This window comes from Jaculus jaculus, chromosome 13 (genome assembly GCF_020740685.1).
Source record: "Jaculus jaculus isolate mJacJac1 chromosome 13, mJacJac1.mat.Y.cur, whole genome shotgun sequence".
Lineage (NCBI taxonomy): Eukaryota > Metazoa > Chordata > Mammalia > Rodentia > Dipodidae > Jaculus > Jaculus jaculus.
The window spans coordinates 23,917,357-23,944,813 of record NC_059114.1 but is presented as its reverse complement, the minus strand read 5'-3'; the positions used below and the strand labels follow the sequence as shown (position 1 = coordinate 23,944,813).

Genomic DNA, 27,457 nt, shown 5'->3' with positions numbered 1-27,457 from the left:
ACATGTGGTAGGAGTGAACGCCCTCCCCCGCATTAGCTACATAACGCCCCAGGTGAAGAACTTGTGTCACAGTGCTCTCTCAGCCAAGCTGCCATCCTGAGACTCCCCAGCCCATGTGAGCTTAGCAATTTGTACACCAGACTGAAGCCACAGGCTTGGACAGGCTTTCAGCTACGGAGATTCCCAGTTGAATTGTTGGCCTTCAGGATATTCTCAGGAAACTCAGCGGGGCCCACAGCCTTCAAATAAGGAACATGCTCCAGGAAGAGGTGGGAAGGACAAGACTGTGGGTGTTGAGTGACTGCTCACTGCATTCAAATCTTGATTCTTCTCTTTGTTCATATAGATAAGATCCCGAGCCAAAATTGAGAAAATTCGTGCAAGTTTATTCAACAACAATGATTTGATTGGTTTATCAAGTCTGGATGGTGAAGATGAGTTGATGGAAATGTCAACAGAGGAGATTCTGACCGTGTCTGTGGTAAATCAGAGTCTGTTTGACACTCAAGGGAGTCCAGGGCTAGAAGATTACTTTAATGACAAGTCCATTAAAGGTAGGCTGTGAGTTTTGTGTTTGTTTGGGTTATCTTGTTTGTTTGATTCTCCAGTACCCATGTAAAACCAGATGCACAAAGTGGCACTCTGTCTGGAGTTTGTTTATAGTGGCTAGAGGCCCTGATGCTCCCATTCTCTTTTTATCTCTCTCTCTGTCTTTCAAATAAATGAAATAATTTTTTAAAACTCCGTTGTGTAAATGTACCACATCTTCATCAGTAAAGGACATCTAGGCTGGTACCATTTCCTAGATATTGTGAATTATCAAGTATCTCTAAGGGTCCTTAGAGTATATGCCAAGGAGTGGTATAGCTGGGTCATATGGTAAATCTATTTTTAGCTGCCTTGGAATCTCCACAGCAATTTCTGTAGTTGCTGTACCAGTTTACATTCCCACCAGTGATGCAGAAGGGTTCCTCTTTTTCCACATCCTCACTAGCATTTATTGTCATTTCTTTTCTTTTCTTTTCTTTTTTTTTTTTTTTTTTTGTTTTGTTTTCTTGATGAACAGGAGTGAGATGGAATCTAAAAGTAGTTTTAACTTGCATTTCCCTGATGGCTAAGGAGGTAGAATATGTTTTTAGATGCTTTTTGGCCTTTTATATTTCTTCTTTTTTTCTAAGTTTTTTTTTTTTTCGAGGTAGGGTCTCATTCTGGTCCAGGCTGATCTGGAATTCAGTATGTAGTCTCAAGCGTGGCCTCGAACTCATGGCGATCCTCCTACCTCCGCCTCCCAAGTGCTGGGATTAAAGGCGTGTGCCACCATGCCTGGCTTATATTTCTTCTTTTGACAATTCTATTTTCAGTTCTATAACCCATTTTTTAGAAAAATATTTTATTACTTAAAGAGAATAGGCATGCCAGAGCCTCTAGCCACTGCAGACATACTCCAGACATGTCCCACTATGTGTATCTGACTTAAGTAAGTACGGAGTCAAACCTGAGTCCTTATGCTTTGCAGGCAAGCGTCTCAACCTCTAAGCCATCTCTCCAGCACTCTTTTTTTCAAGTAGGGTCTCACTGTAGCTCAGGCTAGCCTGGAATTCACTATATAGTTTTAGACTGGTCTCAAACTCAATGATCCTCCTACCTCTGCCTCCTGGGTGCTGGGATTAAAGGCATGTACCACCATACCCGACTATAGCCCCCCCCTTTTTTCCTTTTTAAGATTTTATTTTAGTTTTACTTATTAATCTGAGAGAGAGAATGAGCATGCCAGGGCCTTAAACCACTGCAAATGAACTCCAGATGCTTGTGCCACCCTGTGCATCTGGCTTACGTGAGTCCTGGGGAATCGAAACTGGGTCCTTTGGCTTTGCAGGCAAATGCCTTAACCATTAAACCATCTCTCTAGCCCTAATTTTTTATTTTTTATTTATTATTAGAGAGAGGGAGTGAGGGGGGAGAGAATGAGTATGCCAGGGCTTCTAGCCAGTGCAAACAAACTTCAGATGCCTGCACCACCATGTGCATCTGGTTACAAGGGTTCTGGGGAGTTGAGCCTGGGTCCTTAGGATTCACAGGCAAGCACCTTAACTGCTAAGCCATCTCTTCAGCCTGTATCCCATTTTTTGATTAGGTTGTTTGATTTCTTATCATTATGTTTTTTGAGTTCTTTGTATATCCTAGATATTAATCTTCTGTCAGATGTATAGCTGGCAAAGATTTTCTCCCATTCTGAAAATTGCCTCTTTGCTCTATTCACAATGTCCTTTCCTATACAAAAGCTTTTTAATTTTTTAATGAGGTCCCAGTGGTTGATTAGTGGTTTTAGTTATTTTATAAATATTTTATTTATTTATTTATTTACTTATTCATTTACTTGAGTGAGGAGGGGGAGAGAGAAAGAGGCAGAGAGAGAAGAAAGACAGAATAGGTGCACCAGAGCCTCCAGCTACTGCAAATGAACTCCAGACGCATGCACCACCTTGTGCATTTGGCTTACGTGAGTTCCAGAGAATCAAACCTGGGTCCTTATGCTTCACAGACAAGTGCCTTAACCACTAAGCCATCTCTCCAGCCTGGAGTTTTACTTCTTGAGCAACTAGGGCTATATTCAAAAAGTTGTTGCCTATGCCAATACGTTCAAATGTTTCCCCTACTTTTTCCTCTAGCAGTCTCAAAGTTTCATGTTGGATGGTAAGGTCCTTGATCCATTTTAGCCAATTCTTATGCACAGAGAGAGATAAGGATCTATTGTCTTCCTTCTAAATGTAGATACCCAGTTTTCCCAACACCATTTGTTAAAGAGGCTGTCATTTTCTTCAATGAATATTTTTGTCAAAAATCAGAGCGGCCAAAGTTTTAATATCCCCACAGAGCTGATTCTAGCCAGCAGGCTCCTGTCAGAGACCAAGCACTCACCCCAGCTTCGCTGAAGCAGCCAGAGTTTTTCTGTCTGTAATTGTGTGATGATTTTGCTTTTCATCAGTCTTTTTCAAAATGTTTAAAGCATGTCTGCTCTCCAGATCTTTAACATTGCTTGAAAGTTCATAATAAGGTTGTTTCATGTTTTCCTGGTACAAAAATACAACATCAAGGGCTGGAGAAATGGCTCAGTGGTTACAGACAAGTGCTTGCAAAGCCTATGGCCTGGGTTCATTCTCCATATGCACATAAAGCCAGGCGCACAAAGTGGCACATGCATTTGCAGTGGCAAGAGATCCATTCATTCTCTCTCTCTTTTTTTCCCCTCTCTCTCTCCTTCTCCCTTTCCCTCTCCCTTTTTCTCTTCTCTCTGCTTGCAAATAAATTAGAAAGGAAATACAGCCGGGTGTGGTGGTGCACGCCCTTAATTCCAGCACTCGGGAGGCAGAGGTAGGAAGATCACCCTGAGTTCGAGGCCATCCTGAGACTACATAGTGAATTCCAGGTCAACCTGGGCTAGAGTGAGACCCTACCTCGAAAAACAAACAAACAAAAAATGGAAATACAACATTAAGTAGAGGTTTGTTAGTTCACATTGTTATCCCCAGTCATAAGAGCTAAGATGGGAGAAGTAAGTAAGGCAGTGGGGCTCTAAAGCAGTCATTAAGATAAATCATATTTTGGAGGCTGGGGTCTGTCTGTTCCTGTGGTCTATCTGTCCGTTCATACTACTTAAAGATAGGTTGAGCTGGGTGTAGTGGCGCACGCCTTTAATCCCCGCACTTAGGAGGCAGAGGTAGAAGGATTGCCATGAGTTCAAGGCCACCCTGAGACTACATAGTTAATTCCAGGGCAGCCTGGACTACAGTGAGACCCTACCTTGAAAAACAAACAAACAAACAAAAAGACTATGAACTAAGATAGGCTGAATTACTGTGACAGGTAGGCCCAAGAGTACAGAGGCCCATCCTCAGGGTAAGTTTACTTCTTGTGCACACTTAAGAGTCCAGAGTAAGAGCTAAGGCCTACCATTTCCAAGCAGTTAGTCGCAAGGACAGGTGTAGAGGACACAGCCTGGCCTAGGAAATGTCATCCCAGGGCTGCAGTACCTGACCACAGAAAGGAAGGCTGAACATACAACTAAAGCCAATGCCAGGAACACAGACCTGGACTGTGGCGTTCAGCAGAAATGGGAGTTGCTGGCCAGGTGTGGGGAAGCATGCATGTAACCCAGCACTCAGAAGGTAGAAGTAGGAGGATCAGGAGTTATAGGTCATTGCTGGCTATGTATCAAGTTCAAGGCCAGCCTAAGCTACATGTGGTCCTATCAAAAAGGGGGGGGGGAGGCACGCTTGCTAGAAAGTAAACAAGATGTGTGCAAGATGTATTCTGGCATGGTATGTTCATGGAAGAACCATTTTGCCTTCCTCTTTCCCTGTAACAGGAGAGAAGCTGGTACCAGGAGCCAGAGAGGTCCTGACAGAAATCTTTAAGAGTTGTGCCCATTCAGAGCAGACACTGAGCCTGACCCCAGCAAAGCCCATCAGGGTCTCTGACATATACCTCAGCAAAGAGCAGATCAACTCCCAGACCCCAGGCAACCTCCTGCACCTCTTCTTCACCAATGTCCGTCCTCCCAAGAAAGTGCTGGAGGACCAGCTCACACAGGTAACTGCACTGCTCCCACCATGCCTGTGTTGGGCCCCAGGTGCCCTTCAGGCTGGCTAGAGAAACCCGCCTCACTGCTTCCGTGCTTCACAGATCCTGAGGAAGTATGGCGTGCCGAAGCCCAAGTTGGACAAGAGCAAGTACAGCAAAGCCGGGAAAGAGCAGCACCCTGTGAAGGTGGTGAGCACCAAGCGGCCCATCTCCAAGCCGCCTGCCAAGGACAAGAGCGTGCTCAACAGCGTCAGGTGCAGGCCCCGAAGGGCTCGGGAACGTGGCTCCCCTGGTGGGTGGATGTGAGGTGGCCTCACAGCACATGTGTGACAGATGGGCACTCCTGGGGCAACCAGGCGACCTGGCTGTCTTCTGCTCGGCTACCAGGGTCCTTTCAGTCCTCTGCTTCACGCACTACAAGTTGATGCTTCACCTTACCTGCACGCGTAGTGAGCGTAAACCTGAGCCATGCAGGCCAGAAAGCAGACCAGTCTGCACTAAGAAAACATCACACATGTGTGTATATATATAAATCACACCATGCCCTCAAGTTATATACAAAGATTAGAAAATGCACATACGTATATAGGAAAAGATTAATTTAACTAGGGATGTAGTTCATTAATAGAGCATACACTTAGCATGTGCAAGGTCTTGGGATCTACCCCCAGCACCCAAAAAAATAAAATAAAATACTGTCTCACACATTAGGATATTTCTGACATATAAGTACATAATATTTTATGTATGTATTTATGCACATGTGTTATTTTCTTAAGTGAAACAGAATTTGAAAGTGTATGAGCCAGGAGTGGTGCACACATCTTTGGTCCCAATACTTGGGATGCTGAGGGAGGAAAATCACAGTGAGTTTAAGGCCAGCCTAGGACTACAGAATGAGTTCCTGGTCAGCCTGAGCTACAGTGAATGTCTCACACTGATTGGGAAAAAATAAAAGTTTTTGGCCAGGCATGGTGGCACACACTTTCAATCCTAGCATTCTGGAGGCTGTGGTAGGAAGACTACTGTTAGTTTGAGGCCAGTCTTGGGCTACAGAAGGAGTTCCAGGTCAACCTGGGCTAGAGTGAGACCCTGCTTCAAAAAAACAAAAACAAGGGCTGGAGAGATGGCTTAGCGGTTAAGCGCTTGCCTATGAAGCCTAAGGACCCCAGTTCGAGGCTCGGTTCCCCAGGTCCCACGTTAGCCAGATGCACAAGGGGGCGCATGCATCTGGAGTTCATTTGCAGTGGCTGGAAGCCCTGGCGCGCCCATTCTCTCTCTCCCCCTCTACCTGTCTTTCTCTCTGTGTCTGTCTCTCTCAAATTAATTAATTAATTAATTAAAAAATATATATATATGCAGTTTATTCAGAGGCTTGAGGAGCTGGAGAGATGGCTTAGTGGTTAAGGTGTCTGCCTGCAAAGCCAAAGAACCCAGGTTTCATTCCCCAAGACCCACGTTAGCCAGATGCACAAGGTGGCACACAAGTGGCTAGAGGCCCTGGTGTGCCCATTCTCTGTTTCTACTTGCCTCTTTCTCTCTCTCTCTCTTTCAAAATAAATAAATAAAGTAAAATATTTAAAAAAAAAAAAAAAAAAGAGGAAGCCGGGCATAGTGGCACACACCTTTAATCCCAGCACTCAGGAGGCAGAAGTAGGAGGATCGTCGTGAGATGGAGGCCAGCCTGAGACTCCATAATGAATTCCCGGTCAGCCTGAGCTAGAGTGAGACCCTACCTCAAAAAAACAAAAAAAAAGGCTTGAGACTCAAAGACTGCTTGAGCTACAGAGTGAATTTAAGACTAGTCTGGGCAACTGTTACAAACTACAAGGTGAAATGAGGACTACAGTGTGATAGAGCACTTACCTACCATTTGTAAGGTCCCAAGTTCCACCCCCAGCACAACAAAAGGAAGAAAAAGCACATGAAGTCCATCTGTACCATGAAGAGCTGCTCTCTGAGACTGCTGAGTTGCCTGGGGCCTTCCAGCACTGTCTGTAGATATACAAGTGAATGTATCTGTAATGTCTACACATGCTACTCCAGTTTGGCAATCTTGGAGATCATACCAGATCAGTACAAAAAGGACCTTCCCCGGGCTGGAGAGGTGGCTTAGTGGTTAAGTGCTTGCCTGTGAAGCCTAAGGACCCCAGTTCGGGGCTCAATTCCCCAGGACCCACATTAGCCAGATGCACAAGGGGGCGCACGTGTCTGGAGTTCGTTCGCAGTGGCTGGAGGCCCTGGCGCACCTATTCTCTCTCCCTCTCTCTCTCTTTCTCTCTCCCCCTCTTCTCTTGTCTGTCACTCTCAAATAAATAAAAATAAGCAAAAACATTTTTTTAAAAAGTACCTTCCCCATCCTTTATTTATTGGTTGCTACATAATCCAAATTTGAATAGAGAAAATTCTCATAGTAGAATATTTTTTTTAAACTTTTTTGTTTGTTTTGGCTTTTTGAGAGAGGGTCTCACTCTAGCACAGGCTGACCTGGAATTCACTATGTAGTCTCATGGTCACCTCGAACTCATGGTGATCTTCCTACCTCTGCCTCTGAAGTGCTGGGGTTAAAGGCATGCATCACCATGCCAGGCTCTTCTTAAACTTTTTATCAACAGCTTCCATAAATGTAGAAGAATATACCATGATCATAATCCCCTCCTACCACCTCTCCCTTTCCCCCACCCAAATCCCCACTCCACTGAATCCCTTCTTCTTTCCAATTAGTCTCTCTTCTGTTTTGATGTCATCATTCCTCCTATTATGCAGTTCTTGTGTAGGTAGTATCAGCCGCTGAGAGGTCATAAATATCATGGCCACTTAGTGTCTGGATGACAGTTCTGTAAGCAGTTCTCTCCTTGCTTTGGCTCTTACATTCTTTCTGTCACCTCTTCTACAATGGTTCCTGAGCCTTGGTGTGTATTATAAAGATGTCTCACTTAGTGCTGACACTCTACTGTCACTTCTCAGCACTATGGGTTGGGTTTGTTTGTTTGTTTGAGATAAGGTCTCACTCTATCTCAGGCTGACCTGGATTTCACTATGTAGTCTCAGGGTGGCCTTGAGCTCATGATGAGGTGATCCCCCTACCTCTGCCACCTGAGTGCTGGGATTAAAATCATGTGCCACCACGCCCAGCCTATGGTGAGTTTTGAGTCATCCCAGTGGTCACTGCCATCTGAAAAAAGAAGCTTCTCTAATAAAAAGTGAGAGTAACATTACTACATGGGCATAAACATAAGTAATTAGAGGGCAGTTTAGTGGGCATAATATATTCATTTAGCCAGACATCAGTAGTAGTTTCCCCTCTAGGGCTTATGCCCTCTTAGGCCATAGGCTTTTGATTAGGTTTTCAGTACCAGGCAGTAATTCCCTCCCATGGAAGGCCTCAAGTCTAATCTGAGAGCAGTTGGTTTCACCCATAACAGACATGCCACCATTGTCCCAGTTGTTCTACCTGTCTAGCTATAAAGTTTTCACGGTCCACTGCTGGTTAAGACCATTGATGACTTTTCTTCCCTGACAGGCTGCATAGTCCCTTCCAGCATCCTGACTGCTTGTCAACGGGCAGAAGGCTTCCAACTTAGTTCCAGCTTGATTTCTCAGTGACCTACAGCCCAGACATATGGAGTCTTTAGCAATAGGTTCTTACCCTTTAGATCTAGTGGGCAACCAAGAGTCTTGGCAATAGCCTGTTATAGTTTTGGGGCACCAAGGACCTCCCTGATCAACAACTAACTGGAAAGTATCCCACCCTGACACAGAATTTTTTCTAGTAATGATCACTGGCTTCTGGGCACAGCATTACCCACCCGCACAGGATACTTTTTGCCCAAACTTTCTCTCTCTCTGTCTCTCTCTCTTTTTAAGCTGGATGTAGTGGCACACACCTTTTAAAAAAAATTTTTTTTTGTTTATTTTTATTTATTTATTTCAAAGTGACAGATAGGGTGCGTGCATCTGGAGTTTGCAGGAACTACAGGCCCTGGCGCACCCATTCTTTCTATATATGTGTGTGTGTCTATCTTTCTCTTTCAAATAAATAAATAAAAATAAAATATTAACATAAAATGAAAAGAACAAGAGAGAGGAGAGAGAGAGGCATAGTAACATGTACCTTTAGTGCCAGCATTCAGGAGGCTAGTGCAGGAGGGTCACTGTGAGGTCAAGGCCAGCTTGGGCCACAGAGTGAGTTTCAGATCAGCCTGGGCTAGAGTGAAACTCTGTGTCCAGTAAAAAACACAAACACCCCCCCAAACAAAAGAGAGAAAGAAGGGAGGGAAGGAGTGAAGGGAAAAGTAGAAAGGAAGGATGGAAAGAAGGATAAAAGAAGACAAGATAAATGGGGTCCTGCTGTGTAGCTCAAGTTGGCCTCAAACTTAAGAGCCTCCTGCCTCAGCCTCAGTAAGTGCAGGCGTGTACCATGATCCCCAGCTCTAGGATTGTGGCTACATGCAGGTTCATGACTCAGGTCCTCACCATCCACATTGTGGTGGGAAAGCCTCACTTTGCGAGAGTCTGTGGAAGACTCGGTACCTTTTACTAGTTCATTGTGTAGAAGTGTACCCAGACCTCTCTTGCCACTGCTATGCTGCAGCTCTGTGGATCACTAGAGATGTGGTGAGTATGGCCAGGACCTGAGTTGGGGATTTTATTTGGTTACTTTAAACCTTACATATCTGGCTAGTGGCTACTCTAACTGGACAGTGCCACGCTAAAGTATGTAGAAAGAATTTTGAAGATTCCAAACACCTTAAACCATTGGTTTGTCCTTATAATTTGCTCTGGAAGTTTTTCTTGCTCAGAGCTAGGTCAGTTCTTGGGCAAACCATGAGCCATACCTGGGGAGGTACGGGCTGTGAACTAATATTGTATGTGAGTGTCTGCATTTCCTTCTGGGAGTGGGGGCACATGTGGGATTCTAACTGCAAGGCTGTGATCCACAGCAGGACTGCCCTAAGTGAGAAGAAGGCAACCGTGAAGCCCAAGTCACCTGAAAAGAGCAAGCCAGACGAAAAAGACCCGGAGAAATCACCCACCAAAAAGCAAGAAGGTAAATGAAGGGCTGGAAAGTTTGCTTAGGGGTTAAAGACGCTTGCTTACAAAGCCTACCCAGGTTCAGTTCCCCAGGGCCCATGTAAAGCTAGATGCACAAAGTGGCACATGCATCTGGAGTTCGTTTGCATTGGCGTGAGGCCCCAGCACACTCATTCTCTCTCTAACATTTTGTTTGTTTGTTTTTCAAGGTAGGGTCTCACTCTAGCCCAGGCTGACCTGGAATTCACTATGTAGTCTCAGGGTGCCCTTGAACTCATGGCCATCCTCCTACCTCTGCTTCCTGAGAGCATTTCTAAAGATGCTGGGAAATTAATACTCCTGCTATCTTCCATAGCCATCATCTTAAGGAGACAGAAATAAGGTTGAGAATGTATAGTAATGACTGAAAAATAAAGATTTAGAGATCTACTTGCACCTTACGCATGGAAGCCAGTGGTCTGCTTAGGGGCTATAGACCGTCAGCCTCCTAAAAGCATAAGCTGAGTCGAAGCTAGCCATGCAGAAAGAAGGGAGACGGGAAACGCTATGGTGTTTGGTGGCCAGCCTGTGGGTGGGAGACTGGGTGGTGATGTCATCCCACTGTGGACAGGTGGGAAAGATGGCGTAATAACTCCTGGAGGGACAGGAGAGAGATTCATGTGGGTGAGGCCCCAAGCATAAGAGGAGGTGGGGAAGCCCCACTGTGTAGGCCTTCCCAAATCCAACTCTGAGCATTCTTTGTTATTAGTCCCTGAGGAAAAGTACTTGACCTTGGAAGGATTTCACAAATTCGTTATCGACCGAGCCAAGCAAGACATCCGTAGCGTGTGGAGGGCAATTTTATCCTGTGGTTATGACCTTCATTTTGAGAGGTAAGAGGACTGTCCTTCGGTTCATTAATACCTTGTATAAAAACTGATTTCCTCAACTGTAGATACATCAGAAGATGGACTGGGTTGGGGACTTGCTCCATCTGGCCTGTTTATAGTCCTTTTAAGCTGTTTCCTGTTTTCAAAATTGTTAAGTGATTTTTTTAACCTATTTTAAAACAAGCCCTGTTCTTTTCCTCCAAATCTTGACTTTCAGCTTAGTCTGCCATAACAGAACACCACGCACAACAGCTTAAACAGCAGACATTTATTTTCCCAGTTATGGAAACTGGAAGTCTCTCTGTCCTTGACTTGAATGAACAATGCCCTAGCACTGTGTCTCATAGTCTGTCTGTGGGCTTGTCACCTAAAACTTACTTTTTGTTCTTATATAAGAACACCAGGTCTGTTGATTTGGGCCCACCCATTTGACTTCATTTAACCTTATTAAGGTTCTTTCTTAATTATCTCTCCTAATACAATCACATTGGGGATGGGGTGGTAAGGCTTCAACCAATGCATCTGGAAGGCCCACCATTTAGCTCATAGCTGGGGTACTTGATTCAAGCAGTCTCTCTCTTCCCTCCCAGGCAGGGTCCAGCAAGACCCTGATCACTAGCTCTCCAGGGCTACTTCCTAGCTACACATGACTCCCAAGGAAGCAGTGTGTTTGCAGAACTGAACAAGTCACCTGTCCTGGCTCTCCACACAAGTCCCAGTCTTGTCTCCAGTGAGACATGCTGGCCAGTGTGGAGCCTGACCCCATGGAGAAGCCATGGGCCTGACCCACCTGCACACTGCTGCTAGGCCACCCTGCCTTGCTCAGGTAGTTAGTAGCTATGTTTGTGGAAAGATGATGTGCAGGCCTACTCCAAAGCTTACAAGGTGTATTAGGACATGAAAAGGGACTTTTGTGTGACTTTGTGCCCAGAGGCAACAGCACATAATACTTGGGAACATTTTTTTTTTCTGAATTTCTTTTTTTATTATTTATTTATTTTTATTAACAACTTCCATGATTGTAAACAATATTCCATGGTAATGCCCTCCCTCCCCCCACTTTTCCCTTTGAAACTACATTCTCCATCATATCCCCTCCCCATCTCAATCAGTCTCTCTTTTATTTTGATGTCATGATCTTTTCCTCCCATTATGATGGTCTTGTGTAGGTAGTGTCAGGCACTGTGAGGTCATGGATATCCAGGCCATTTTGTGTCTGGGGGGAGCATGTTGTAAGGAGTCCTACCCTTCCTTTGGCTCTTACGTTCTTCCCACCACCTCTTCTGCAATAGACCCTGAGCCTTGGAAGGTGTGATAGAGATATTGCAGTGCTGAGCACTCCTGTCACTTCTTTCCAGCACCATGGGACCTTCTGAGTCATCTCAAGGTCACTGCCATCTGAAAAGAGAAGATTCTCTACCAAAAGTGAGAGTAGCCTTAATATAAGGGTATGAACATTAAGAGAAGTACTTACTGGGCAGTTTGATAAGCGTAGTATATACATTTAGCCAGACAGCAGTAGACGTTACACCCCTAGAGTTCATAACTACTCCTGTTTCAAGTTTTCAGTGTCAGGGATGTATTCCCTCCCATGGAGCAGGCCTCTGGAGAAGGCAATTGGTTTCCAACATGACAGACGTGCCACTACTGCACCTGCTGGCTCATTTGGCCTGGCTGCCAAAATTTAAGACTTGCAGTGTCCACTGTTGAGTATCTTCACTGGTGATTTCTTTCTCTCCTTGGGAATATTTTGGGGAGGTAAAATTTTTCAGTCTTACTAAAGAGGGATCCAAAAGGCCCACTCATGTACTTCATTCATTTTTCCACACCACTAGTGTCATGTTGGTGCCCTATGTAGTCATATTCATGAGTGCCAGAGTCCACTGACAGGTGGAGTGTCATTTATATATTAATAATATTAATATATATATATTGAAAAACATATATACATATATATACATATATATTTTTGAGGCATGGTCTTACTCTAGGTCAGGCTGACCTAGAATTCACTGTGTATTCTCAGGGTGGCCTTGAACTCACAGCGATCCTCCTACCTCTGCCTCCCAAGTGCTGGGATTAAAGGTGTGCGCCACCACACCTGGCTTGGAGTACCATTTACTCAGCAATCCCCCAGTGACAGGCACTTGCATTGAACCTGATATGACTATAGTAATAGCCTTGCAATGATTCCCTTGCAAGCATTCATTGATCTGTCTGCCAACATCTCTGTATGGAAATGGTGAAGTGGGGTTTCTGGGCCAAAGGGAACTATACTGGTAGCAGCAGCAGCTGATACCATACTCCTAGTTGAGCTGGACACCATGCAATGCTTTCACAGGCTTCCTGTCCTTAAATTCGTATGACATTGCAGGTATGGGTGTCGTTTTGACCTCATTTTATGGAAAGGTAAACCAAAGCTCAGAAACTAGATCTATTTTTATCCTAGGTAGTTGTGTGTGATCTCAGTGTGGAGTACCTCACAGTTCTCTACCACCCTAATGCAGAGGGAAGCACATATGAATTCATATTATAAGACTTTCTAGAAGTTTCCTTTGTGCTCACATTGCTCAGAACACCACTTCTTTGCTTTGAAAGAGCTTTCCCCCATGAAGCACAATCTGAGTTCCAGACTTGGAAGGGAAGGCCATCCTCCAAACATGTTACAGGGGTTGGGCAGGGCTGAGAGGGAACCCAACTGTCACCCTGGCAGACAGTGCCCAGCTTAGCCCTGCTCCCCTTTCCCTGCCTCAGGTGTGCCTGCATTGATGTCCGACATGCACAGAAGGCTTCAAGGAAGTGGACCCTGGAGATGGACGTGGCGCTTGTGCAGTACATCAACCGACTGTGCCGCCACCTTGCTATCACGCCAGCACGGCTCCACCCCCACGAGGTCTATCTGGACCCTGCAGATGCCACTGACCCCAGAGTGGCCTGTCTCTTAAGTATGTGGCCCCCTTTGGGTACCCCTTTCCTGCTGCCCAATAAGGATGTGTCCCAGTTTAAAGGGGCAAGATGCCATTTCAACATCATTTGCAGAAATCCTTCGGAACCCCCACTGTGCTACAGTGTGTAAGGATATGGGAGTTTATAAAAGAAGAGAGACAGGAAGCTCTCATTGTGACTGCGTTAGTCTTTGGTCTTTCTTTATGTTCATTACAACAAGCCAAAACCAGGTCCAGGCACCTGTCTAGCACTGCCCAGTGAGGCGAGGCTGCTGTGGGTGAGAGGGTCAGACACCCATTGACTTCCAGTAGAGGCATTACCCCTCAGGGAGAGCAGCACACTTTTATTAAAAGCTGGGAAGCCGGGCGTGGTGGCACACACCTTTAATTCCAGCACTCAGGAGGCAGAGGTAGGAGGATTGCCATGAGTTCAAGGCCACCCTGAGAGTGCACAGTGAATTCCAGGTCAGCCTAGGCTGGAGCAAGACCCTACTTCAAAAAAATAAACAAACAAAAGAATCATCTAGTGTGGGTCCCTGGACCCCCAGGGCCTCAGTTCCCTGAAGATATCCAGGCAACCTTGGAGAGCAGGGTCTTGAGCAGACATGAACAACGGGACAGGAATGTACACACCCAGGAGATGACCTCAGAGAGTAGTTCCCTTTATTCAATAGGGAAACGAGTTTATAAGCAGTGAGAGCAGGAAGAGGGTCCTAAGGGGATTGGTGGGTTCAAAGGCTGCTTGCGGATGCCCAGGTGATCTACATAGTGGCGGGAAGAGGGCTGCAGGGGGATGGGCTGTGTGAAGGCTGCTAGCTGACACCCTATGAGGAGTTTCCTAGACAACTGGCCAAAGGTCACAGGGCTATGGGCAAAGCCTAAATCCAGGTGTGTGAGGCTTGGAGAGGGAGTGGCCTCCTGTAGCCCGGGGGCACTTAGCCATGCCTGGCAGTTAAGGCCCATCTCCTGAAGACTCCTGCCTGTGCCTGGCAGTGCCCAATGATCTAGGGCTGGGGCTGTAGTTCACTGGTAGAGTGCTTCTCTAAAATGCTCAGGTCCTGGGTTCTGTCTCTAGAACCACATAAATACTAGTATACAGCCCTGACCCGGCCCAAGAGAGGGCCTTGCCCTTCACATCTGCCTGGCACTGACTTATGTACCTTATGGGCTTCTCACGCAGTGTCTCTTGGCTCTCGTGGATCAAATGCACTGTGGAGATTCCCTGGTCCCACTCTGGTTGGCCCTTCTAGGCACAGTGACTTCCTGAGTTTGCTTGCAGGTGAAAGCTGCAGTCAGGCATGGTAGACGCCAAACTTGACTACCGTCTCCTCACAGATGTGCCTATTGAGAGCCTTCGCCTGCGTTTTGCACTGCTCCAGTCCCTTAACACGACGCTGGAGACTTTCTTTCTGCCCCTGGTGGAGCTGCGCCAGACACCCATGTACACCCACAGCATCGCGGCCCTGCTGAAGGAGGCGAAAGGTCAGTGCCTGTGCCTGACCTGAGGGGTCGGTATGGCCTCCTTCCCTCCCTCCGGGCCCTGGGGTAACTGGGTAGGAGGAAAGCGGTTGCATCCCTGCCTCTCTGTCACATTTCTCTCTCCAGGGCTGATCTTCTATGACACAAAGGTGACTGTGATGAATCGGGTGCTGAATGCCACTGTGCAGAGGACAGCTGACCATGCAGCACCTGAGATCACCTTGGACCCACTAGAGATTGTAGGAGGTAGGGTGGCTGCAGAGACTGAAAGCCCCAGGGTGGCAGTGCGTAGGCAGAGCCACCAAAGGAAGGGAGTGGAAGGCTGCTGGGCAGGTCCAGCCCTTGTTCTCGCAGCTGCTTGTGTCTGTGCTCTGGGGTCTTGGTGTGGGCCCAGCTCCAGGGTAAGCTGGAGCTTACTGTGTAGTTAGTTGGCCTCTAGAAGATGAGGGCCAAGCAGAGAGACCAGAGGCAGTCCTATGCAGAGGGTGCCAATGTGCTCAGGCTGACAGGTCTGAGATGTTCAGAGAGGAAGACAGGGAACTAGCCCAACCCTCCCTCACATGGTGTATTATGGTGGAAGGACAGGCAGGTGACAGCCACCAGAGCTTGTGATCTGCTTCTCTCTCACTTCTCAGGGGAAATCCGAGCTTCTGAAAACTCCTACTTCTGCCAAGCTGCCAGGCAGCTGGCCTCCGTGCCGTCCTCTCAGCTCTGTGTCAAGCTGGCCAGTGGCGGTGACCCCACTTATGCCTTCAATATCCGCTTCACCGGGGAGGAGGTCCACGGCACCAGTAAGTGGTTTTGAGGGCAGGGTACAGAAGCAAACCCCCTGGGTAACAGCTGTCCTAATCTACCCAGGAGTTCCCCTGTTGTTAAGAGGAAATGCTGAAGACAAGGTCTGGTGTCACAAGCTATAATTCCAGCTGTTCAGGCCATGACAGGAGCTATTTAGGGACAGCCTGAGTAACTTAGAGACCCTATCTCAAAAACTAAAAAGAAGACCAAGCGTGGTAGCACACTCAGAGGTTGAGGTTGAAGGATCATTATGAGTTTGAGGCCAGCCTGAGACTACAGAGTGAATTCCAGGTCAGCTTGGGCTACAAGTAAGACCCTACCTCAAAGAAAAAAAAAAAAAAATGAAAGAAAACTGAAGAGTGCTGAGACACAGCTCAGTGGTGGAATGCTTTATAAGGCCCTAGATCAATCTTCCTGTTCCTCCCCCATAGCTCGGCTATAGAAGCCAGGTGTGCCTCAAGTGACTAGGGCTCTAAGCCACTCCCACTGACTTGTTCCTGTCCCTACATGGAAACTGGTGCCCACACTTGTCAGGGATCTTGGCCAACCCCTCTAGGTTTAGGGACCACATTTCTGCTCTTCCTGGTGGCCTTGTAAGAACCAGGGCTTAACAGCTGATTGAGCCAAACACTCAGTGGGGGCTGGAGAGATGGCTCAGCTGTTAGGGTACTTGCCTGCAAAACCTAACTACCCAGGTTCGATTCTCTAGTACCTACATAAAGCCAGATACACAAGGTGGTTCATTTGCCACAGCTAGAGGCCCTGGTACACCCGTTCTCTCGTTTTCTCTCTGCCTCTCTCTCTTTCTGCATGCATATTAATTAATTTAAAAACTCAAGTGGGCTCATGAGATTCAGGCACTGGGGCTCCATCCATTAAAGCAGTGCTGGTGTCACTGCACTCAGCAGATATGAGGAATAGGAAGAACAGCTGAGATGTCCCTTAGCCCTTCCAGTCATGTTTGGATCCAGACATTTAGGAATGTCTCCTGCTGTGAGTAGGAGAAGCTGCTCCATCCCATTCCTGGCCTACAGGGATCCAAGGGCCTCACCGGCAGCTGACCCTGGAGACAGCCCAACTTCTGTGAACAGCCAGGTCTTGAGTGCTCAGAATGTGCCAAGCAGATGCACTACAACTTGTAGTCCTCAGCACCAAGACCAGCACTGTCCCATTGTACAGATAGAGACCCTGTGACACCAAAAAGCTCACTAGCTTCCACAAGGTTAGTCAAGCAGCTGGAATTCAAAGCCTGGGCTGTCACCTTGCTCAAGCCCTCAGGAGCTACCTGCCTCCTGGTAGAAAAGGGAAAACCAGAGCCTGCTGATCTGGGAGAGTCAGAGAAGGCTGGGGATACCCTGCTAACTTTGCAAGCCAACCAGACATGACCAAAGGCAGTTTCTGGGAGTAACAGCTGCTACGGCCCTCTGCCTGTGCTCACACATCAGCCTGTGCTCCTCTGTGGCCACTAAGCCAGCAAGGGTTCCGTGGGATGGCAGGAAGCTACACTGGGTAAAGCAGGACATGGAAGCCTGTAACTGGCACTGACTTCATTAGCCCTCCCCCTGCACACCTCCCACCCAGAGCTGAGCCCACTGCTTGTGGGGCACTGGGGTCATCCAGCTCATGAGCAGCACAGCAAGCTTGACCTTGGGCCAGGTACTCAGACAAGCGAGTTTTCTTCCCACCCATCATAATATTAGTCAAGTTGACAAATGAGTTGACCTTGAAGTCCCAGCAGGTGACATGTGAGTGAGTAATGCTACTTACGTACCACTTGGGGGGTATGGAGCAGACCTGGGTGCTGACAGTCTTCGTCTGCCCTATAGGTGGCTCTTTCCGCCATTTCCTGTGGCAGGTGTGCAAGGAGCTACAGAGCTCCTCGCTGTCGCTGCTCCTGCTGTGCCCCAGCTCTGCTGTCAACAAGAATAAGGTGAGACCTGCCCTCAGCTCAGGCAGGGACGAGGATCCAGCATCCTTTCAGCTGTGCCTGGCCTCACAGACCTTCCTGTCCCGTGAGGCAGGCCCTTGGGAACAAGGCTGTGTCCATGCAGGGGCATCCCTCTGGCTTGTCATGGGTGCACCCTGGGCCATACGTTCAGGGACGAACTGGCATCTTCATTTGTAGGGCAAATACATCTTGACACCAAGTCCTATCACCTACGGGGAAGAACAGTTGCTACACTTCCTGGGCCAGCTGCTAGGGATCGCCATCCGTGCAGATGTACCTCTGCCCCTGGACCTGCTGCCCTCCTTCTGGAAGACACTGGTGGGCGAACCTCTTGACCCCGACCAGGACCTGCAGGAAGCAGACATCCTTACCTACAATTATGTCAAGAAATTTGAAAGCGTAAGTAAAGGCACATTTGTTCTGGGGTAGCCACCTCCATTCATACTTCATGTGGAACTGAGCCCCCAGATCAGGGACAGGCAGATTCCCTACAGACTGCAGTGGTGTCTCGGAAGGCTTCTCTCGAGGGCACAAAGCCCTTGGTGTACCCCACAGTTCACAGAAGCAGAGTAGAGTGATGTGACCGCCTGTAACGTCCATCCCCAAGGACACAGGTGGAGAGTTCCCGGCATCAGTCTGCAGCGGGGACAGAGGAGCTGCACAGCAGGTTTGATTTCATTGCTAAGAGCTCTTTGAGGGCCTTAGAAAGGGAAAATGTGGGGGTCACTTGAGACTGGCAGGAAGGCTCTGGAGAGGCTGTCTTCCTCCCTCTTTTGGTACCTACTTGGGACAGTGCAGAGTTGTGCCAGACAGGCATCATACCATGGCTCTCCTGGAAAAGGAAGTGGCCAGTGCTTCGAGTGTAGACCTCACACCTCTGCAAAATCACTGTGTCTCTGCATGGAGTGGCCCATGCTGAGGGCTTTTTGTCCACTGTGAGCTAACCCAAGGAGGACAACATGACTGGCTCAGACCCTCACCACATACTAGAACAAGATCACCATGGAGAGTAAGGAGGGTGCCTTGAGCCAGCGCCTTCCCCCCAAGGCCACTTGCTTTACTCACTGGGGACTCAGGTGAGGCCTGGCAGAGGCAGTGCTCCACAGCAGCTTCTGCCCAACAGGTTTTAGCTGATTGTGCCACTACCAACCAGAAGGGCCACTGAGGCTCCACAAAGCTAGGACTTGAATTGTCCCTCTTAGGTACCACTAGAGGCAAGGGAACAACAAAGCCAGGAAGTGCCCTGGCTGTGTCTATGGGCTTCTGTAAGGAAATGGGTTATCTTGAAGGACCTAGGGGGTACCATGGGCTGGGACTATGTGGCTGCCAAGCATTACCACCAGAAGTCCTTTCAACATTCCTTCCAGGCGGCAACAAGGGGACAGGGCAGGCTGTCCTGGCAAGGCTGTCAGCATGGGAAGAGCTGGGTGTGCTCTAGGAACACACTCTCGGCTTGTCAGTAGGTGCCTGCGCCTTCCCGGTTGCTGCCGAGGTCCCAGGATAGGCTCCGATCATAGCCCTATGTGTTACTGCCCTGAGCTAGAGGCTTGCTTTCCTTTGGGGGTGATCCCATCATATCCCTTGCAGCCTAGCATGTACACCTCCCACAGGTAGAATTAAGTCAGGCCCCTGTAGTGGCAAGTAGCAGGATTCCCAGCTCCAACCAACTAACGAACATTACAAAAACAAAAATACCCTCTATCTTTGTGTGTGTATGTTTCAGTTTTTTGAAGCAGGACCTCACTCTAGCCCAGGCTGAACTGTAACTCACTCTGTAGCCCAGGCTGGCCTGAAACTCATGGTCCTATCTCAGCCTCCCAAGTACTGGGCTGAAAGGCTTAGTGTGTGACCATGCCAGGCTTTTACACACTGTTCTTTCTTTTACTTTTCTTTCTTTTTTTTTTTTTTTTCTTTTCTTTTTCAAGGTAGGGTCTCACTCTAGCCCAGGCTGACCTGGAATTCACTATGGAGTCTCAGGGTGGCCTTGAACTCACAATTCTCCTACCTCTGCCTCCTAAATGCTCGAATTAAAGGCATGCGCCACCACACCCGACTTCCCTTCACCTGAGAAACAAGATATTTAGTTGTGTGTGTGTGTTTGTGTGCACATATATATGTGTTCATGTGTGTTAGTGTGGGCATACTTGTGCCACAGAATATATACACTCTTGCTGGGTATGGTGGTGTACTTCGGAGGCTGAGGTAGGAGGATCATTATGAGTTTGAGGCCAGCTAGGGCTACATTATGAGTTCCAGCTCAACCTAAGCTAGAGTGAGACCTTGCCTTGAAAAGTACAGGGCTCATTGGTTAAGTGTACTTTCTGCACAAGCATGAGACCTTGAGGGACCTCAGACTTCTGGGATTTTGGATCCCCAGATTCCACAGAAAACATCTGAGTGTGTCCATGAACACCTGTAACCCCAGTCTGTAGGGGAGCAGAGACCTGAGAATCTTTGGAGCCCTACAAGCTCCAGAATTAGGAATTAAAAAAAGAAGAAAAAAGAGAGGGGGGAGGGGAGAGAGAGAAAGAAAGCCAGGCTTGGTGGCACCCACCTTTAATCCCAGCACTCAGGAGGATCAGCATATGTTAAGACCAACCTGGTCTAAAGAATGAATTTCAGGTCAATCTGGGATAGAGTTAGACTCTACCTTAACACACAAACAAACAAAAGTCACACCTGTAATTCTGTAATTTCAGTACTTGAGAGGTAGAGAGGAGAGAAGCAGGAAGATCAGGATTCAAGGTCATCTTCAGCTGCATAGCCAGTTCAAGGCCAGCCTAGGCTACAGGAGACATTGTTTTAAAAAGAAAATACCATTCTCAGACCTGGTATCTAGTGCATGCCTTTAATTCTAATTACCTAGGAGGCTGAAGCAGGATAATGAATTCAAGGGCCTACTGGCTATATGGTAAATTTGAGGTCAGCTTGGACAACTTAGCAAAATCTTGTGTCAAAGTTTATTTTTTTAATTTTTAAAAATTTAGGGCCCATGGGCTGGAGAGATGGCTTAGTAGGTTAAGCTTTTGCCTGTGAAGCCTAAGGACCCTGGTTCAAGGCTCAATTCCCCAGGACCCACGTTAGCCAGATGCACAAGGGGGCACACGCATCTGGAGTTTGTTTGCAGTGGCTGGAGGCCCTGGCGCACCCATTCTCACTCTGTCTGCCTCTTTCTCTCTTTCTCTGTCACTCTCAAATAAATAAAATGGACAAAAAAATTAAAAAAATTTTAGGGCCCAGTGTGGTGACATGTGCCTTTAATCCCAGCATGTGGGAGACAGATTGCAGTGAGTTCAAGGCCACCCTGAGATACTACATAGTGAATTCTGGGTCAGCCTGGGCTAGAGCAAGACCCTACCTCAAGACAATAACAAAAATTATTGAAATTTTATTTGTGTGTGTGTGAGAGAGAGGGTGTGTGGGTGATTGACTGGCATGCCAGGGTCTCTTGTTACTGCAAATAAACGAATGCCATCCAGCTTTACTTGGTTAGCTAGGGATTTGAACCTGGGACAACAGGTTTGCAACCAAACACCTCTTACTACTGAACCATCTCCCTAGCCAACAAGTTTTAAAAGAGGGGGGGAAACAGCCAACAGTCTCAAGAGATCTCTGGAAGTGGTCTGACAGAGGGTCACCCAGCTAGATGACAGAGCTCCACCTCCCAGGGGCCTTGGCAACAAGGTTGAAGTCACCTTTGCCCTGCCTCTTGCCCTGCAGATCAACGATGAGACGGAGCTGGAGGCCCTGTGCGCTGAGATTGCTTCCCAGCACCTGGCCACGGAGAGCCCTGATGGCCCCAAGCCCTCCTGCCGGTTCACCTACCTGACCATGACAGGAGAGGAGGCAGAACTATGCAGCCGTGGCCGGCACATCCCTGTGGCGTGAGTGAGGCAGGGAGGGTACCAACCAAGCTGGCCAGCCAGAGTAGGACAATGGTGACAGGTGGATGGATGTCAAGGGGGTCAGACTGAGTAACAAGAAAAAAATGGCCTTTAGCTGAAGGGCTTTTTTTGTTGTTGTTGTTTATTTTTATTTATTTATTTGAAAGTGACAGAGAGAGAGAGAATGGGCACGCCAGGGCCTCCAGCCACTACAAACTCCAGATGTGTGCACCCCTTGTGCATCTGGCTAACATGGGTCCTGGGGAATTGAGACTTGAACCGGGGTCCTTAGGCTTCACAAGCAAGTGATTAACAGCTAAGCCATCTTAAGGCAGCAGCAGAGGTGAGAGAGGAATGAGCTGAACTCCTAAGGCTGGGGCTCAGATCTGGCTAACGTGGGTCCTGGGGAATTGAGCCTCAAACTGGGGTCCTTAGGCTTCACAGGCAAGCGCTTAACCACTAAGCCATCTCTCCAGCCCTGAAGGTTTTTCTTAAGGCAGCAGCAGAGGTAAGAGAGGAATGAGCTGAACTCCTAAGGCTGGGACCACCTGGGCTTCTAGGCTTGAGGCCACCCTGAGCTCTGAGCAGTGCGGCGTGGCCCCTAGGCCCTAGGCCAATGCCATCAGCCTCTTCAGTTCCCCTTCACTGGCAGGTGGGAGAACAAGGACATCTATGCAGCCGCCATCCGGAACCTGCGGCTGCGTGAGCTGCAGAATGTGGAGTGTGTGACAGCCGTGCGCGCTGGCCTGGGTTCTATCATCCCCCTGCAGCTGCTTACCACGCTCAGCCCACTGGAGATGGAGCTGCGTACCTGTGGCCTCCCATACATCAACCTGGAATTCCTGAAGGTAGGAGGCATAGGCACTGGACCTGCCACTCTTGGCCATCCTTGGCTAAGGCAGGCATCGACAGTGGCTTGTCTCAGTACTCATTCCTCACCAAAGACCATGTCATTGTCATCTTCATAACTGCCCTGTGCAGTGGCCCCCACACAGCCCCTGTTGCACCCTATCTGGAAGTGGCTTGGCTTACAGACCACTGCCCAGAGAGCTGTGGTGAGTGAGCAGCAGGCAGGCCACTCACCCACAGGCCTCTCTTCCCCAGGCTCACACCATGTACCAGGTGGGGCTGATGGAAACAGACCAGCACATCGAGCTCTTCTGGGGGGCTCTGGAGACATTCAGCCAGGAGGAGCTGTGCAAGTTCATCAAGTTTGCCTGCAATCAGGAGCGTATCCCTTTTACCTGCCCCTGCAAAGATGGGGGCCCCGACACAGCCCATGTCCCTCCATACCCCATGAAGATCGCTCCACCAGATGGCACAGCAGGTACCAACCTTCTCAGCTCTGGTTCCAATTAAGGATCCCCGGGCCCTCAGAGATAGCAGTGATCATTAATAACCCCATACACATCAAAATCCAAGTGTGGGGCTGGAGAGATGGCTTTGTGGCTAAGGTACTTGCCTGTGAAGCCTAAGGACAGATTCAACTCCCCAGAACCCACATAAGCCAGACACACAAGGTGACACATGCATACAAGGTGGCACACACATCTAGAGTTCAATTGCAGTGGCAGGAGGCCCTGGCACACCAATTCTCTCTTGCACTTTCTCTCATTTAAAAAAAAAAAGTGTAAATGAGGGAAGCCAGATGTCTCATATTGTCCATTATTTCAAAAGAAACCAAAAAAAAATAAGAACTTTTTTCTTTTGGGGGGGGGTATTTTTCAAGGTAGGGTCTTACTCTAGTCCAGGCTGGCCTGGAATTCACTATGCAATCTCAGGGTGGTCTCAAACTCACTGTCATCCTCCTATTAAAGCACTACTTCCAAGTGCTGAGATTAAAAGTGTGCGCCACCATTAGCTAAAATTTAGAACTTTTAAAATCTCCTGCTTTTTCCGGGAGTGGTGGCCCTGAGACTCCATAGTGAGTACCAGGTCAGCCTGGGCTAGAGTGAGACCCTACCTTGAAAAACTAAAAAAAAAAAAAATCTACTTTTTAGTTCTTTGCAATGCTGGGGTTTAAACCCAGGGACTCCTACATTCTTAGGAAGCACTCTACCACTCAGTCATAACATTTGTCTCTAATGTTTCAATTGCTTACAAGTTAAAAAAAAAAAGCATCACTGGACGAAGAGTTAAGAATGCTTGCTTGCAGAACCTGACAACCTGGGTTTGATTCCCCTCTACCCATGTAGAGCCAGGCACACCAAGTGGCACATGTGTCTGGAATTTGTTTACAGTGTCAAGAGGCCCTGGGCACACCTACACTCTCTCAAATAAAAATGTTTTTAAGGGGGCTACAGAGAACCCCTACCTCAAAAAAAAAAGTTTATAAAAATAATTAAAAAATTAGCCAGCCAGGCGTACTGGCACATGCCTTTAATCCCAGCACTTGGGAGGCTAGAGGTAGGTGGATCACTGGGAGTTTGAGGCCACCCTGAGACTATATAGCTAATTCCAGGTCAGCCTGGGCCAGAGTGAGACCCTACCTCGAAAAAACAAAATAATAATAATAATAATAATAATAAGCATGTGCTGCAGCTGGGCTCCTAGGCCTGTATGCCCTGGCCCTCTAACATGGAGTGCTGTCTTTGTAGGTCCCCCTGACTCTCGCTATATCCGCGTGGAGACCTGCATGTTCATGATCAAGCTTCCCCAGTACTCCTCCCTGGAGGTCATGCTGGACAAACTGCGCTGCGCTATTCACTACCGCGAAGATCCCCTAAGTGGCTGAGGGGAGAGAGCCAGGAATTAGGCTGTCACCAAGGCACCATTCTGCCAGCTTGGGAAGCCTGCCATTGCAGGCACATGCCTCCAGGGCCCTGCGTGAGGAGTTGGCGACATTTTGCTTTTCTGAACTTTTGTCCATGTTCCAGTCCTCCTGGAAGACATAACCTTTTGTATTTGTCCGTTTTGTGATGGGTTGGTTCTTTTGCTGCCTGTTTGTGGTAATACTTGTAGGATAGTTTAGTTCCCAGTCTTTTGTCCAATTTGATTTTCCTGGACACTGCCCCTCGTGGCAACCAGATTCTGATGCCACAAGGCTCCAGTTGATTCCTCATCACAGAACTACCGAGCAGGAAGCTAAGGGACAGATGACCTCAGCTACATAAAGCGCCCTGTTCTTTGTGCTGAGCATCTCCACAAACACATGTGGCCAACCCTGCCCTCCTGCCTTGAGCTGGTGTCTGTCCCAGTGGCAGCTCTGCAGGCCTCCCTCCTTCCATCTTGAAATGGTTCAGTCGGTGCCCAAACATACAAGAGACTTTTGTCTCTACGTGTTAATCTTTCTGCTTTATAATGTGTTCCTTGCCTTGATTTTTCTGAGGAAACGCCTACAGTGATTCCCTTGTGCCCTCCCACCCGGACAGTCCTATCTACCACATGTCTCTTCTGGTCTCTGGGCTGACAATTTCCCCTAAGAACTCCTCAGGAGTGGAGACCCAGGGGTCACTCCAGGCCTTAGTTCTAGAGACAGGCTGGCTTACACCAGGGCTGGAGGGATAGTGCTTAAGAGGGACTTTCCACAGCTGACTGAACAGGAAAGCACATGATTCGAGCCTACCCCACTTCAATGCTCAGAAATGGTCCTTCTTCACCACAGGGTGGGAGGAACAGGTTATAATCCCATTTTCTAAAGACTGAGGTGCTGTGTCCAATCCAGGGTCTGCTTCAGTGACTCAGACCTTCAAGTCCAGGTGGAAATTCTAGGGCCTCCCTCTGTTCTCTGGCTGACCTTCCCAACACTCCTTGTACTCCAAGTAAGTGTGTGTGCCGGGGCTGAGCTGCCTAATGGCTCTCCCACTGCCCTAGTGCATTTGTACCCCAAACAGGTGTTTGTTCATTGGTACTTTGTTCAGGAGCAGCACATGCCACCTTGTTGGACAGTCATTCTGGCTCTTCGAAGTTCTCGAGAATAGCAGCGCTGCAGCTGTTGTATGATATGGTGCACGTGGAAATCCTTCCTGAGTGCTGCTGTCTTAAAGGCTATGGCATGTGATGCTGTTTGAGAAGGTGGTATGTGTGCCTCCTTTCTCTGCAGTGGCCCGGTCTGCTGGAAGATGTGTGAGCTTTAGAATAGTGCTTTCAGCATCCACCTACTCACTATTATGCTTAAGAAATGCATTAAGGACCACTGCAGACAAGATCCCCGGCCTGAGGATGAGATAAAACTCCAGCTCAGTACTGACAGCTGTGTCGGTCACTGAGCAGCAGGACTCACCCAGGAGGTGAGTGCGCCAAGTGTTCCCTGCTCTGAAAGCAGATGGCACCACTCCCTCTGGAGGCCACAGCCCCTGTGGGGGGGTGGGGGCATCACATCAGGAATGTTCTCCTGACCACAAGGATCCTCATTCCATTTCTGCATAATGAAGGAACCTTTGAATTCACTAGACGTGGGTTTTCCTCCCTGTATCTTTAAATTCTTGGTTCCCTCCAACCCTTCTCCCTTGAATGGACTTGGGAGCCTGTCAGCTACCTCCCCAAGAGGGGTTCTGGAAGCTTCTGTTGGCCTATCAGTTGGTTAGATGACAGCTGTGAGATAATCTGCTGCTAACTCTGTTGCTTCTCCTACAGAGCACTGAGTCCAGACAGATCCAAACTCGGCCCTAAACAATGTGTGCTGTAAAGTTACTTGATGTATATTTATTATAATTATTTATGATTGCATTAACAGACTTTTCATTCAATCTGATGCTATTTACACTATGCCGTGTAAAGGAAGCTCACTACAGAAAACAAGTCACACGAATAAATAACCTTCGTCTAATTCTGATTTACCTTAGAGTGTGTGATCATCTACTCTTGCTGAGCAAGCTCAAAGGCTGACACTGCTTGGCAGGCTCTGGTACTTAAGTGCCGCCAAGTGGCTAGGAATTAAAAGTGTTTATAATCATCATGGTCTCTGCACTTGACATGATTCTTACTCCCCTATGCTTATGAACTGCCCATCTCCCCTCATCTGCCCAACCCCTTAGTCTATGCCATCCATATAGAAGAGTGGAGAGCCAAAGACAGAACCAAGCGTCATGCATAAGCTTCTGCTCTGTCCTGGCAAGGTGGTTGTGCTCTGCCACCTGACAAGGGGGGATTCCACTGTCACCCTAGAAGAATCTGGCCATTCCCACACAGTTCTCCTCCTTCAGGGCAGAAGTGGATCTAGACCTGCTGTGTGCAGAAGGGCAAGGCAGCAAGAGGAAAGGACGTGGTGCAGCCAGAGCATCTGTTGTCTGCACTCAGAACCCACCTCAATTCTGACTTGCTTGCACCCTCCTCACCCAGACCACTCATGCCCATTCTCTCAACTCCACCTGCATCAGTGCTGCAGTTTGTGGAAGTCTTCTGGACACATCTTTATCACAGGAAGAACAAGGACTCTCATGGGTGTAGAATCCTGCCTGCTGCTCAGGGTGCTGTGGACAGGGAGCACAAGCTGCCACTCTCAGAAAGATGAAGGCATCTGGTGGGACTTCAGGACCCCTGCCCTCCATAGCAAAAGGGTTACCATCCAGTGGCAGAAAATGTCTTCAGTTATCAGCAGGAAAATACCAATTAAAATTCTGAGAAAAAGATGCCAGGCGTGGTGACACACACCTTTAATCCCAGCACTTGGGAGGCAGAGGTAGGAGGATCACAGAGAGTTCGAGGCCACCCTAAGACTACACAGTGAATTCCAGGTCAGCCTGGACCAGAGTGAGACCCTACCTGGAAAAAACAAACAAAAAAATTCTGAGAAAAAAAATCCCAGTGAGATGTACACACCAAATGGCTTTTCAAGGCGGTCAGTGCTCTGGGAAAATGTGAAACAGCCAGAACTCAACTGTGGTGGTGTAACCTGGAACTGTTTGTGGAACTCTAGTCCCTTACTCCTGTACCCAGAAACTGCTCTGGTTATAAACCTAGCAGAAATGTGTGGACTTACAG

The 27,457-nt window shown here is 47.9% G+C and overlaps 1 protein-coding gene across 3 annotated transcripts in view; it reads left to right on the top strand.

The window, feature by feature from the left end:
* Hectd4 (HECT domain E3 ubiquitin protein ligase 4) overlaps positions 1–26,429 on the top strand; it is a 227,454-nt gene extending 201,025 nt beyond the window's left edge. For 2 of the 3 annotated variants that reach the window (XM_045132394.1, XM_045132392.1), the window contains exons 62-76: positions 347–554; positions 4,367–4,590; positions 4,684–4,835; positions 9,525–9,631; positions 10,364–10,487; positions 13,239–13,429; positions 14,765–14,911; positions 15,035–15,154; positions 15,544–15,699; positions 17,530–17,633; positions 17,829–18,050; positions 21,372–21,535; positions 22,188–22,383; positions 22,640–22,862; positions 24,133–26,429. In XM_045132394.1, the coding sequence (XP_044988329.1) occupies positions 347–554; positions 4,367–4,590; positions 4,684–4,835; positions 9,525–9,631; positions 10,364–10,487; positions 13,239–13,429; positions 14,765–14,911; positions 15,035–15,154; positions 15,544–15,699; positions 17,530–17,633; positions 17,829–18,050; positions 21,372–21,535; positions 22,188–22,383; positions 22,640–22,862; positions 24,133–24,269 (2,475 nt within the window). In that variant the 3' untranslated portion in view covers positions 24,270–26,429. The remainder of the gene's footprint in view (positions 1–346; positions 555–4,366; positions 4,591–4,683; positions 4,836–9,524; positions 9,632–10,363; positions 10,488–13,238; positions 13,430–14,764; positions 14,912–15,034; positions 15,155–15,543; positions 15,700–17,529; positions 17,634–17,828; positions 18,051–21,371; positions 21,536–22,187; positions 22,384–22,639; positions 22,863–24,132) is intronic. The other variant, XM_045132393.1, reaches the window with a different exon arrangement.
* The last annotated feature ends 1,028 nt before the right edge of the window (positions 26,430–27,457 follow it).